Raw genomic sequence first — 14,751 nt, 5'->3', positions numbered from 1 at the left:
AGCAGACCCGGCCAGGGGTGTCCATTCTTCATCAAACAAAGACATAAAAATAAAGTTTTCCCTGAGTATTTGTGTCTTCATTCCTGAAGGCTCCCAAGTCACATAAAACATTGCGTAAATCAATCTGTTACGCTTTTCTCTTGCTAACCTATATTTTGTTTATAGGAGTGTCCGCTGTGACCTTTGGGATGAGTAAGGAAAAATATCTTTCTGCCCCTACAATGCCCAGAACAAAGCATGTGGCAGCTAGCAGTTTCTCAATAAATACTTGATGAATGAATGAAGAAGGAAGTAGCCGAGCCTGTGCGAGCAGTCCCTGAGCGTCAGGCGGGGAAGCGGAGCCGGCTGCCTTTGCTGGAGCTGCGACTGCCTGCTTTGCTGCCTCCCGCGCATCCTCCTTGTAGAGACGATTAATCCCAGACTTCCATTTTCCCAGCGGCTCACTAGGGGGGGCCTTGCTTCAGAGCAGTCTCTCATTTCCTCTGCACAAAGCCCTCAGCAGGTATTCACTGCACGGCCGCTTACTGAGCGCCCACGGTGAGGCTGGCACGATCCTCGCCCTCGTGGTCCCCACAGCGGTGGAGGCCTCGCGGGGTCCGGGCCACGAAGGACAGCCCCAAGCCGGCTCTGCCAATGCCAGCCTCGCTAGCACGCAGGGCGGGACCCCAGTGGGGGAGGGCTTGGGGAGGCTGGGAAGCTGGGCCCGTATGGGCGGGGCACAGCGTTGCTAGCGGGGATTCTGATAGGTTGCGAGGAGGGTTGCCTTCGTGAGGCCCCGCCCTCACTGGAACGCTTCAGGCTTATCAGATTACCGGAATCGAGTCAGAAGCGGCCGCGGGTCTGAGGGCTTCGGTAAGATAAGTGCGGCGGGAGGGGGCTCTGCGGTTTTGGCGGGCCCAGGGCGGGAACCCGGACCCGGCTAGGAGTCCGGAGCCTGGCCGCAGCCCTGCCGCTCCGCTCTTTCTGGGCGACCTTAAGCCGGTCGCTGCCTTTTTCTGAGCCCTGACCGGGCCGAAGGCGGCCCGTAGGCGCTCAGGACTCCCAGCACTGCAGAGGGTGTAAGGTCTGACATCCAAGACACATTGTTTAGTATTTCTGAAGGAAGAACTCAAGCTCCGGGAAGTGAGGCTGGGGATTGGGCGGGCAACTTGGGGACCGAGTGTAGGATCCACGTACAAGGTTGAGGGCGGCCGAACTCGCCAGGCAGCCGTGACCCCAGTGCTTTTCTGACGTTTCTTAGCTTCCAGGGCCCAAGACATACAGCTGATACACGCAGACCAGATCTGGTCAGGTTCTCGGAAGCTGAGTCCAGAGCAATGCTGTTGAAGACAGGTACCTACACCGGCTGGGGTGGCTTGGGAGGCAGGGGTGAGTGCCAGAGTGCTGCGAGGAGGGCTTTGGCGTTTCTTCCCTAATGTGGGTATGTGGGGAGACAGGTTCCCTCTCTCTTTTACTTAGAGCTGGGCAGGAAGGGAAGGAGATGCTTCCCCATACAGGAATAATTTCTCCTTTAAAGGGGCCCTTCCTTTCTCACTTCCTCTCCCTCAAGTACAGAGACCTTCCCTATCTGATGTGACATCAACATGTGCGGAGAACCGCCTGTACAGTCCCTACAGTAACTCCATATTATAGATAAGGAAACTGAGGTCCGAGGAGGAAAGGGCTCACTTAGGTGAGCTGATTGGGTGCTGGTCCTGGCTGGCTTACTTCTTAAGCCTCTCTGAGGCCTCTTGAGGGTCTGCGGTAGAGAGCAAAGAGCCCTGGACTGGGGCTCAGGAGTCCTGGAGTCTGGCCAATGGCCCCGACTTAAGGATTTTTCAACTTTCCTGTGGAGTGAAAGCGACACACATTCAGTAGAAACCACAGTACCTATACAACCATTGTGTTTCAGTATTCAGTAAGTTGCATGAAATATTCAACAATTTATCATAAAATAGGCTTTGTGTTAGATGATTTTGCCCAGCTGTAGGCTAATGTGCGTTGTCGCACTTTTTTTTTTTTTTTTTTTTTTTGAGATGGAGTCTCACTCTGTCACCCAGGCTGGACTGGAGTGGAGTGGCACAATCTCGGCTCACTGCAACCTCCAGCTCCCAGGTTCAAGCAAGTCTACTGCTCAGCCTCCTGAGTAGCTGGGACTGCAGACACTCGCCACCTCACCCCGGTATTTTTTTGTAGTTTTAGTAGAGATGGGGTTTCACCATGTTGCCCAAGCTGGTCTTGAACTCCTGACTTAGCAGTGATCCGCCCACCTCGGCCTTACAGGCGTGAGCCACCGTGCCTGACCTGTCGGCACTTTTAAGGTAGGCTAGGCTCAGCTATGATGTTTGGCAGGTAGGTGTATTAAGTACATTTTTGACATAATATTTTCTTTATTATTTTGAGATGGGGTCTCGCTCTGTCACAGCCCAGGCTAGCATTCAGTGGCACGATCTCAGCTCACTGCAGCCTCCGCCTTTGGGGTTCAAGTGATCCTCTTGCCTCAGCCTCCCGGGTACAGCACACACCACCATGCCTAAGTTTTTGAATTTTTAGTAGAGACAAGGTTTCACCATGTTGGCCTGACCTCAGGTGATCCACTCGCCTCGGCCTTCCAGAGTGTTGGGAATGCAGGTGTGAGCCACTGCACCTGGCTGATGTAATATTTTCAACTTACACTGGGTTTACGAGAACAGTAGTTCCATGGTAGGCCTAGGAGCATATGTACTGTTAAGTTCTGTATATGGGATGGGAGGAGCTGATGGGGGTTATGGGAAGGACATAACTTCAGGTGTTAGTTTTGCTAATTCAAGCACTGCTGTGGTGACGGCCAGACCTCAAGCCACTGCCTGGCCCAGGCACCATCCTCCCACTTACTGCTTTGCAAGAACCAGCCATTGCAGGAAGAGCCAATTCTACCCTAAACCCAGAAGTCTAGTTTCCCCTATATATAGGCAGGCAGCCTCTGTAGGGCTGAGCAACATACAGATGGGATGGGATGAGGGCTGGAACTGTGGAGGCAACTGACAGTCACCATTCCCTCCTCCCTTGCCCCCTAGTGCTCTTGCTGGGGCATGTGGCCCAGGTGCTGATGCTGGACAATGGGCTCCTGCAGACACCACCCTATGGGCTGGCTGGCCTGGGAACGCTTCCGCTGCAACATTAACTGTGATGAGGACCCAAAGAACTGCATCAGGTGAGTAAGGTCCACATCCACCTGATGAGCCTTGCCCAGGGCCCTGCAGAGTTGGGGGCAGGAAGTGGAGGGTCCAGTAGAAAAGAGGGCAAGGTCAGAGTTCTTCATCCCAGAGACTGCAGCCAGAAGTCACTCGGACTGTCTGACACCTAGCCCCGTGACCTGCCTGGGGCCTCTGTAGGGACTGTCAGGCCCTAACCTGGTCACGAGGCAGAGACCTTACATGAACCCAGCCCCTGAGATAACTGTTAGAAGGTCAGGCCAGGCCCCCGTATTTCCCCTGACCCAGTCCTGCCTTTTGGCCTGGGGCCAGCCACTCCTTTCAAGCCAGCTTATGGCTCATGGCACAATCCCTGGTGGGCATTTACACTGATACCTGGCTTAGGACTCAGCAAGGTCATGGTTTTCATAGCACAGATTCAATCAGAGCTGAGGCAGGGTGTGGCTAAGGGCTGGGCTGGGTCCCTGAGCTACCCCATCCCTCCGCCCCTCACTAGTGAAAGGCTCTTCATGGAGATGGCTGACCGGATGGCACAAGATGGATGGCGGGACATGGGCTACACATACCTCAACATTGATGACTGCTGGATCGGTGGGCGCGATGCCAGTGGCCGCCTGATGCCAGATCCCAAGCGCTTCCCTCATGGCATTCCCTTCCTGGCTGACTATGTGAGCCTGACCCCTGCCCTGCCCTTGGCCTCAGGGCTAGACTACTCCTTTCGCCCTACCTTGCTCAGAGCTCATTTACATGATTGAGATCTCACAGTCTAGCAGGGTAAACAGACAAATGAACACCGACTTTGGGCCCACTGTGGTGAGAGCCAGAAAGGGCATCTCAGGTTCCCTGGAGGAGGCAGTTCTTGAGCTGAGCCCAGAGAGATGGCATTGGAGGCGGAGAGGATGGCAGGAGCAAAAGCCTAGGGGCAAGAAACAGCCGCTGGGAGGTGTGTGTTGGGGGAGAGGTGGGCCATCGTGGGCAGAGGCCGGGCCAGCATGCTGGGACCACCTCCTTTGGTCAGTGGGAGCCACTGGAGATTTAATGGAACTGGGTCAGATGTGCCTTGAAGAGGCTCTCTGAGGGTCCTGCTTGAGTCCACTGTGTCCTCAAACCCCCACAGGTTCACTCCCTGGGCCTGAAGTTGGGCATCTACGCTGACATGGGCAACTTCACCTGCATGGGTTACCCAGGCACCACACTGGACAAGGTGGTCCAGGATGCTCAGACCTTCGCCGAGTGGAAAGTAGACATGCTCAAGCTGGATGGCTGCTTCTCCACCGCCGAGGAGCGGGCCCAAGGTAAGTTATGCAGCTGGCTGGGGCACACAGGCAGACGGGGAGGGTGGCCATGAAGACCCACCCAGCGCCCTCTTGGCTGAACTTCCCAATTCCCCCCACTCAGGGGTTAGGGGGATTGTGGCTCCCAGGCTCCCTAAATATGGGTGGCAGCATAGCCCACCCCAGAATCATCTGAGGCTCTGGGTATGTGGGAAGGCACCTACTCTTTGGAGCTTGTTTCTTCACATCTGTTGGGAAAAGGTCTGGGCTAAGCCCCCAGACTGCCTCCTGCCCCTCCTCAGGACTGAAACAGATTGGGCTTTCTCTAGGGTACCCCAAGATGGCTGCTGCCCTGAATGCCACAGGCCGCCCAATCGCCTTCTCCTGCAGCTGGCCAGCCTACGAAGGTGGCCTCCCCCCAAGGGTAAGCCATTCTGCGCCCTGCCTGATGGCGCTTCCCACACCCAGGCCTCCTTGCCTCCTGAGTGCCAGGCTTCAGGGATGGGGCCTTCCAGAGCCAGGGCTGCTCTCACCACAGGTGCCCATATGGTGATTTGTAGGTGTCTAGAGACCTACGTAAGTACCCCAAAAGAGCGGGTGGGCTCAGCCAGCCCCGAGAGGTGTGTGTGTTGGAGGGAGGGGCAGGCCTTAGAGAAGAGGCCCTTGTGAGGTGGGCTGAAGGAGTTGAGATCAGAGGCAGGAGAGCCATCTGTGCTGGCACACAGCGCCCAGGATCCCAGGAGGTGCCCATTGGGCGAGGAGACCCAGAAGGCTGGGGAGGCCAGGCAGGTGGGGCCGAGCCTCAGAGTGGCCTGTGGGCTCATGATGGGTCCCTCAGCATGCCTGACACCAAAAAGGGTGGGCTCAGGCCTGTGGAGCTGAGAAGACAGCAGACAGCGGTTTCTCACGAGAGAACATGGTGGTGGGTGGGTGTCAGGGAGGGTTGTTTGTGGGTGCACCAGCCTGGGCCCACACCCTGGGCTTGACCCAAGCTGGCATGAGAGGACAGGGTAGGCTCCTGGCACCAGCATGCACAGAGGGGAGACCCCGGTAGCCCCAGAGCAGGGCCACCCTCTGAGGCCCTCCTCATCCTGAGCAAGCCGGTGGGTCCTGTTCTCTTCCCCCTTTCCCACTCTCTGTGTCTCCTGCTGAGCCTCCCCAACTCCTGTGTGGGTCTCTGGGCTGCAGCATGTGATTCTGGTGCTGGACTTCCCCTTGACATCCAGGTGAACTACAGTCTGCTGGCGGACATCTGCAACCTCTGGCGTAACTATGGTGACATCCAGGACTCCTGGCAGAGCGTGCTCTCCATCCTGAATTGGTTCGTGAAGTATCAGGACATACTGCAGCCGGTGGCCGGCCCTGGGCACTGGAATGACCCCGACATGGTACCAGGATGGAGGGGGATGTCCCTAGGCCCACCATCTGTGACGACCCTGCTCCCCACTGCCCTGTGCTCTCTTCCTCCCTGGAGGCTCACTGCCAGGTTCTAGGTCAGCGCTTCTGAAATTTGTCCCTGAACTAGTTGCTTTAGACTTGATCCAGAAGCTGGTTTCCAGGGCCCCATACCCCACTTTTTTTTTTTTTTTTTTTTTTGAGACGGAGTTTTGCTGTCTTCCAGGCTGGAGTGCAGTAGCTGGATTTCAGCTCACTGCAAGCTCCGCCTCCTGGGTTCACGCCATTCTCCTGCCTCAGCCTCTCGAGTAGCTGGGACTAGACACCCGCCACCATGTCCGGCTAATTTTTTGTATTTTTTAGTAGAGACGGGGTTTCACTGTGTTAGCCAGGATGGTCTCGATCTCCTGACCTCATGATCCGCCCACCTTGGCCTCCCAAAGTGCTGGGATTACAGGCGTGATCCACCGCGCCCGGCCCCATCCCCCCACATTTTGCATCAGAATGTTTAGGGGAAGAACCTGGGAATGCCCACTGTTAACCATCTCCCCAGGCAATTCTGATGTTTCTGAAAGCTCAAGAACTTGGGTCTGTAATGATCCTGGAATAAGATGTTATTGCTGTGCAGGTTGAAGATCACGACCTTGCTATTCCTAGTGCCTGGACTGCCCTCCCCCCTCTGCCTCTGATCCTTTTGTCAATGCCCTGCCTCATCCTCCACAGGCATGACTGGCCCTCCCAGTCCTGCTTCTAGCCCTTCCGTTTTATCTCAGTCATTGCCCTGTGACATTTTGTTGTTGTTGCAATTTATAACTTTATAATTACGTTAATCAACAAGCATTTACTACCTGATTGATCCTATGATTATAAGAATTACAAGTGCTAAGCCAGGTGGAGGGAGCAACCTGGAGGAGCAGGAACTGGCCTGCTGTGGAGTCCCAGCTCTAGCTCTGCCAGTTTACCTTGGGCAAGTAACTTAATTTGTTGTGCCTCAGTTTTGTCAATTGGAAAATAAGAATAGTAGCTACCTTATAGGGTTGTTTTGAGCATTAAAATAACTCTGAAATGCTTGGTACAGTGATGGGCACATACACAGTGCTCGAATTGTTGTCACTAAGCCTGTAACTTGTGTCCCGACTATGGATTGCTTGCCCTGGGGTCAGGAGTCCCCTTGGTCCATTCAGCTGTGGCTAGGGCAGGTGGGTGTGGCCAGTGGTAGGTGCAGGGACTTTGTCCAGTTCTGTTTCCTACCACTGTCACGCTGGAACATTTATTGACTTTACCTAGTTTATAAGCTTTTTGACAACAGGAGCCCATTTGATCATCTGAACAAACAGCGATGTAGCCAGGGCGTATTACCACCCCCATCATCCCCGCGGGGTTTTTGTTTTTTATTTTTTTAGATGGAGTCTTGCTCTGCTGCCCAGGCTGGAGTGCAATGGCACGATCTCTGCTCACTGCAACCTCTGCTTCCCAGCTTCAAGAGATTGTCCTGACTCAGCCTCCCGAGTAGCTGGGATTACAGGCGCCTGCCACCACGCCCGGCTAATTTTTTTTGTGTGTATGTTTTTAGTAGAGACGGGGTTCCACCATGTTGGCCAGACTGGTCTCGAACTCCTGACCTCATGATCTGCCCGCCTCAGCCTCCCAAAGTGCTGGGATTACAGGTGTGAGCCACCACACCCGGCCTATTTATTTATTTAGAGACAGAGTTGTGCTCTTGTTGCCCAGGCTGGAGTGCAATGGCATGATCTTATCTCGCCGCAACCTCTGCCTCCCAGGTTCAAGTGATTCTCCTGCCTCAGCCTCCCAAGTAGCTGAGATTACAGGCGTGCACCACCACGCCTGGCTAATTTTGCATTTTTGGTAGGGATGGGGTTTCTCCATGTTGGTTAGGCTGGTCTTGAACTCCTGACCTCAGGTGATCTGCCCTCCTTGGCCTTCCAAAGTGCTGGGATTACAGGTGTGAGCCACCACACCTGGCCTTTTGTTTTTTGAGTCAGAGTCTCACTCTTGCCCAGGCTGGAGTGCAGTGGTGCAATCTCAGCTCACTGCAACCTCTGCCTTCTGGTTCAAGTGATTCTTGTGCTTGAACAAGTAGCTGGGATTACAGGTGCGTACCACCACGACTGGGTAATTTTTATATTTTCAGTAAAGACAAGGTTTTGCTATGTTGGCCAGGATGGTCTCTAACTTCTGGGCTCAAGTGATTCACCTGCCTCAGCCTCCCAAAGTGCTAGGATTACAAGCATGCGACACCTCATCTGGCCATCTGCCCTCCTCCCTAGCACCTGACTCCATGTTCTTGATGGAAAATAAAAGCTGATGCTCAGAGGGAAAGTAACTTAACTCCCCCAAGGCCACAGGGCTGGGGAATGGCGTTTGCTGAACCAGGCCTCCTCCACATGCAGCCATCCTTCCCTAATCCCTAATTGCTCTTCCTCGGCTACAAGTTTGGGGATGGTCCCTGTGTCTACCTCCCTGAGGAGATCAGAGCTGACTACTCCTCTTCTCTGCCCCTAGCTGCTCATTGGAAACTTCGGTCTCAGCTTAGAGCAATCCCGAGCCCAGATGGCCCTGTGGACGGTGCTGGCAGCCCCCCTCTTGATGTCCACAGACCTGCGTACCATCTCCGCCCAGAACATGGACATTCTGCAGAATCCACTCATGATCAAAATCAACCAGGATCCCTTAGGCATCCAGGGACGCAGGATTCACAAGGTACTGGGGTGTGCAGGGAAGGAAGGGGAGGGCTGAGGAACTGGGCTCTCCTGAGAGAAAGGCTGCCAGCCTCCCTGGGGGCAACACCTGGGGAGATACAGGAGTTGCCCAGTCCCCAACCAGGGCTCACCCTTCTGGTTGCTTATGATTGTTGAGGACTGTGCTAGGAGCTGCTCCAACTGTCCTGCTCTTGCTAGGTGAGAGCAGGGCTGAGCAGGACAGCTCAAGGGAGTCGGGGATGAGAGGCATCAGCCATGTAAGTGCACACAGGAAGGGTGAGAGGGACAGGGCTTCTATACACCCGTGATGGCCTGCGGAGAACTTGGGCTTCCCTCCAGAGCAGGAGGAGCTGGTTTGTTTTTGAGACAGGGTCTCACTATGTGACCCAGGCTGGAGAACAGTGGCACAATTTCGGCTCACTGCCATCTCCACCTCCCGGGTTCAAGCAATTCTTGTGCCTCAGCCTCCTGAGTAGCTGGTACTACAGGCGCCTGCCACCACGCCCAGCTAATTTTTGTATTTTTAGTAGAGACACCATGTCAGACTGGTCTCGAACTCCTGGCCTCAGGTGATCCACCAGCATTAGCCTCCCAAAATGCTGGGATTACAGGCATGAGCCACTGCACCCGGCCAGGAGAAGCTGTTACAGCCAAGGAATACAACGACTACTAGTGGCTGCTATTTATTGAGTACCTACTATGTGCTGGGAGTTTTAGATACCTTTTCTCAGCAAGGTACTTATCTTGCCATTTTACAAATGAGAAAACTGAAACTTCGAGAGTCTGAGTAACTGTATCTCAAGGCTACACAGTTGCTACAAACAAGACTGGACTTCAGTGTCACCTCAAAGCCTTTATTATTATTATTATTATTATTTTTTTTTTTTTTTTTTTTTTTTTTTTTTTTTTGAGATGGAGTCTCACTCTGTAGCCCAGGCTGGAGTACAGTGGCACCATCTCAGCTCACTGCAACCTCTGGCTCCCAGGTTCAAGCAATTCTCCTGCCTCAGCCTCCCAGGTAGCTGGGATTACAGATGTATACCACCAAGCCTGGCTAATTTTTTTTTTTTGTATTTTTTTTCAGTAGAGACAGGGTTTCACCATGTTGGCCAGGCTAGTCTCAAACTCCCGACCTCAGGTGATCCACTGGCCTTGGCCTCACAAAGTAATGGGATTACAGGAGGCGTGAGTCACTGTGCCTTGGCCGCCTTTGCTCTTTACCAAATCCTGGACTCTGATAAAAAGAAACCTACAGAACTACAGAAGGCACCCATAGAACTGGTGATGCCCAGAGGAAGTAACAATTCCCTGCCAGAGGGGCTGATGGTGGAGCTGGGCCTGGAGAACCTTCTGGAGGATGGCAGTTCACATCCAGCTCCACTCTCCACCCTCCTGGAACAGAGATCACTGTTCCCACTGGACAGCACCCTTTAGGTCAGCACTGGCAGCTGTTTGGGGCCGGCACTCACGCGCTGTACTGTTGTTGCTTCCTCGTTTCTGTGTTTATCCCTCCCATTGTCCTATGAACTTCCGGGGCAGGGCCTCATGCATTTGTCTCAGTGTGCTAGCATAGGGGCTGGGCTCAGAGTAGGTGTTGATGAGTATCTGCTGAGTCAGGGAAGGCAGGCAGGTAGGGTTAGATAAGCTGGGGTGCTAGAGGCCTGTGGCATCCTCCCTAAGCCTGTGTGATATGGAGCTGTGAACTGGGGGACCCAGAACTCAGGGAGGGCCAGGGAGGCAATGGTAGGTCCTGTCTGAGCAAGGGACCCCAGCCAGTAGCCATCTTCTGTGCCCAGGAAAAATCTCTTATCGAAGTGTACATGCGGCCTCTGTCCAACAAGGCCAGCACCTTAGTCTTCTTCAGCTGCAGGACCGATATGCCTTATCACTACCACTCCTCCCTTGGCCAGCTGAACTTCACCGGGTCTGTGACATACGAGGTGAGCACCTGGCTGCCTGCAGCCATCCGCCTGGGCTTCAGATTTCCGTGGGAGGGTATTGTGGGGGGGTGGTTGTTCACATATGGCCTCCCCTGAGCCGTGGGCTTAGGGCCTCTGGCAGGTGCCCATGGGGAGCTGCAGGCACTGAGAGCTGCAGCCAGTGCCGTGCTCTGCACCAGTGTTTTCAACCTATGCAAACAGAACTACTGCATATAAATATGAATCCCATTAGCCTCTAGGGCTATACTCCTCCCTCCCAAGGATCAGCCCTTGCTGGCACATTCCTCAGTTTTCCATGGGCTGGGGCTTTCTCCACTGCCTGTGTTTGGGCATCTGTTGGATTTGCTGGTGGAGAAGTGATGGGGATTCAGGGCTCCCACTTCTGTAGGGCATACTGGAAGCCCAGCACAGACAGGCCAAAGTCCAGGAAGAAGGCTTCTACATCCTCTAGGGGGGGTCTCTGTGCAGCCATTCTCATGGTGGCATTGGTGATGTCCCTCCCCACTGCAGGCCCAGGACGTCTACTCAGGTGACATCATCAGTGGCCTCCGAGTTGAAACCAACTTCACAGTGATCATCAACCCTTCGGGGGTAGTGATGTGGTACCTGTATCCCTGTCAAGAACCTGGAGATGTCCCAGCAGTAAGGAGCTGGGACATGTGACAGGCTGTGATGGCACCACTGAGCCTAGACCATAGAGCCTTGGCATGCCCAGGGCAAGTGGGCAGGTTCTCTGCTCCCCAGGCCTGCTCGGTGACTGACCCCATCATACCCAAAGTGCAATCTCAGGGCCAGGTTCTATGCCCTGCCCAAGCGTAAACCTTCTTGGAAACTTTTGGGGCAATTTTCCTGTGGCCTTCCTGGCCTCTACTTCGTGTGTGCAGCCCCACAGACGTTGCTGAGCAACTCGCCAGCCTCCGAAGCCCCATGCCCATCAGGACTCTAGCCTCTGACCTTGCTGCTGACTCTGAAATCAGGATTTGGAATTTTTCTAATTAGGAGTAGAGAGATCTGACCTCTTGCCAGGAATGCCCATGAATCGTGTGATTGGCTTTTCTACCCATAGAGGGCCTTGCAGGCTGATACCACCTGGGAGTGAGGGTCACAAAGGAGACCTTGGCACCTTCAGGTCACCAATAAACCTGTTCTTTAATCGAGTAGTTGTAATATGGACCTCAGGTACCTTTAGTTAGGGACTCTGATGGCACTACACGGGGTGCTGGATTCAAATCTCACCTCTATGGAAGATGTCTGGCATCTTCTGGCCCCTCCTTTTCCAAAGTGATCTGAAGATTGTACTTCCAAGAGATGCCAGACTTGCCTCACACCCAGGAGCTGCCCCTGCTGTGCCTGGTATGCTGGCAGTGGTGATGGTGACCTCCTTTGCAGCCAGGTTGTCACAACACAATGAGGCCAAGTAGCAATGCTCCCAGGTCCTGCAGCTTGTGCTCTGCCCAGCAGTGCCCCTGGTGCAGCACTTCAGCCTGCTCTTCTCTCTGGTGGCTCCACCCCCACCCCTACTTCTTTCCCTTTATTATTTCTCTCCCAACCTGGCTGCAAAGGAGGTTCATATTCTCCAGATGTGTCCACAAACCTGTCCAGGAGTTGTGTCTTAAAATTGATTTCCTGTTCCTCTTCCTTAGGACAGGGGTGATAGTCAAAGCGAAGGAATGATGGGCTCTTGCCTATCTTGCTTTGGTCCTTATTTCTCAAGCCCTCCTCTTTTAGCCAAGGCTACAGGGCATTTGTCTTCCCTGGTGGCTCTCTCCCGTTTGGAGAGAGCAGGTGGCAGAGCAAGCTAGCTAGGTCCTCCTTGGGCTTTGAATGTGGGAGCACCCAGTGCCCCAGGCCTTGCACTGTCCTGCCCAAGGAGTATTTCCTGGGTGGATCTCCCATACGCCTCAGGGTTCTGAGGTCCTTGTATTTAGGGTATGGTGTAAAAACTTACATGTGCACATTTTGTTACATCACTTAAGATTACTCGAGCTTCACTAGTTAAATATAGAGTCACCAGAGAAAGTTCCTTTCCCCACTTGATATCTTGAGGCTGTTGAGAAACTTAGGACAGAAACCTACCTCATCCTGGGCCTCTGTCCTTGAAGGCCTGCCCCTCTGTGCATAGCTCTGGCTTTGGGTCTTGTTCATAGTGCTGTTCAAGCATAATGGAATAGTCTCAGGTGGGGACACCTCTTGCCAGCTCCATGAAGGCTTTCCGACCAGTCTGGGATGTGGTGGGAAATGAGTTGAGACCAGGGACTTGGGAGTTGGGTCAGAGTTGCGCCTGGACTTAACCAGTTATTTCCCTTGCCTTTCAGCCCAAGATAGCTACATGTCTTTACTTGCTGTGTAAGTTATCCTTTTGTCCTGGGGGTGCCTGATTGATCCTGTCTCTTCACCCTTCATTCTTTCAACAAACATGCCATCTATCTCCCAGGACATTTATTCCCTTCTATTCAAGGCCAGTTAGGAAGCAATTATTTTTTCTCAGTTCAATACAGACTTGTTTGGACCCAAGGTACCCTTTCTCTTTTTTTTTTTTTCTGAGATGGAGTCTCGCTCTGTCGCCCAGGCTGGAGTGCAGTGGCCGGATCTCAGCTCACTGCAAGCTCCGCCTCCTGGGTTCACGCCATTCTCCTGCCTCAGCCTCCTGAGTAGCTGGGACTACAGGCGCCCGCCACCGCGCCCAGCTAATTTTTTGTATTTTTAGTAGAGACGGGGTTTCACCGTGGTCTCGATCTCCTGACCTTGTGATCTGCCCGCCTCGGCCTCCCAAAGTGCTGGGATTACAGGCCTGAGCCACCGCGCCCGGCACCCTTTCTCTTTTTAAAAACTTTTTATCGGCCGGGCGCGGTGGCTCAAGCCTGTAATCCCAGCACTTTGGGAGGCCGAGACGGGCGGATCATGAGGTCAGGAGATCAAGACCATCCTGGCTAATACGGTGAAACCCCGTCTCTACTAAAAAATACAAAAAAATAGCCGGGCGACGAGGCGGGCGCCTGTAGTCCCAGCTACTCGGGAGGCTGAGACAGGAGAATGGCGTGAACCCGGGAGGCGGAGCTTGCAGTGAGCTGAGAGCCGGCCACTGCACTCCAGCCTGGGCGGCAGAGCAAGACTCCGTCTCAAAAAAAAAAAAAAAAAAAAAAAAAAAAAAAAAAACTTTTTATCATGAAAACTTTCAAATACAAAAATAAAATGGTAGAGTGAACCTCCATGTATCCAGCATCCAGCTCCAATAACCATCAACTTGTACCATTGTTTCATCTCTCTTCCTACACATGCTCTTCTGATGTGTGAGCTAGAGTATCTGAAAGGAAATTTCAGAAAACCCTAAAAACCACTATGTCTCAACAGATAAGGGCTTTAAAAATACATATATGGGCTGGGGCGGTGGCTCACACCTGTAATCCCAGCACTTTGGGAGGCCAAGGTGGGTGGATCACAAGGTAAGGAGATCAAGACCATCCTGGCTAACATGGTGAAACCCCGTCTCTACTAAAAATGCAAAAAATTAGCCAGATGTAGTGGCGGGCACCTGTAGTCTCAGCTACTTGGGAGGCTGAGGCAGAAGGACGGCGTGATCCTGGGAGGCAGAGCTTGCAGTGAGCCAAGAGAGCGCCACTGCACTCCAGCCTGGGTGACAGAGCCAGACTCCATCTCAAAAAAAAAAAAAAAAAAAAAAAAAAAAATATATATATATATATATATATATACATACACACATACACACACACACATATATATATAACCTTAATACAATTTTCCTATCCAACAAAACATAATTTTAAAATAATCTAATAATCAGTCTATGTTCAGTTTTTGGCAGTTGTCTCAAAAATCTCTCTATAGTTTGTCTGAATCAAGATCCAGTAAAATGGTACAGCACGAACCACTGAAAGTTTGCTCCCTTCATAAAAGCATTGAAAAACCTGCCACATACTATCAAAATCAACTTTCACAGAACTCTGGAAATTAGCCAAAAGTTTGCAACCCAGAAAACTTCAACTAAAAAAAAAAAACAATTGAATTCCAGTAGGAACAGCAAGCTATGTGGTATTTTACCTTATTACCAGATTTTAAATCAGCTATTTTAAACATGTTCAAAGAGCCAAAGGAAGCCAGTCTAAAGAAATAAAGGAAAAAGAACAAGAATGATGTCCAAACAGAATAACAAAAAAGAGATAAAATATAGTGGGGAAGAAAGCACAAATTCTGAAGTTGGAAAGTACAATAATTGAAATGAGGAATTCAC

General features: G+C 52.5%; 1 protein-coding gene across 1 annotated transcript; it reads left to right on the top strand.

The window, feature by feature from the left end:
- Positions 1-729: 729 nt before the first annotated feature.
- On the top strand, positions 730-11,659 carry NAGA (alpha-N-acetylgalactosaminidase). Its single transcript, XM_010373861.2, is given in 12 exon segments — positions 730-852; positions 1,241-1,332; positions 3,036-3,097; positions 3,099-3,172; positions 3,670-3,841; positions 4,291-4,468; positions 4,777-4,871; positions 5,674-5,835; positions 8,366-8,563; positions 10,359-10,502; positions 11,013-11,114; positions 11,116-11,659. Coding segments are annotated over 11 exon segments (1,236 nt in total). The 5' UTR covers positions 730-852; positions 1,241-1,316; the 3' UTR covers positions 11,149-11,659.
- The last annotated feature ends 3,092 nt before the right edge of the window (positions 11,660-14,751 follow it).

The sequence above is a fragment of the Rhinopithecus roxellana genome, chromosome 13, assembly GCF_007565055.1.
Source record: "Rhinopithecus roxellana isolate Shanxi Qingling chromosome 13, ASM756505v1, whole genome shotgun sequence".
Lineage (NCBI taxonomy): Eukaryota > Metazoa > Chordata > Mammalia > Primates > Cercopithecidae > Rhinopithecus > Rhinopithecus roxellana.
This window is presented reverse-complemented; position numbering and strand designations above follow the sequence as displayed.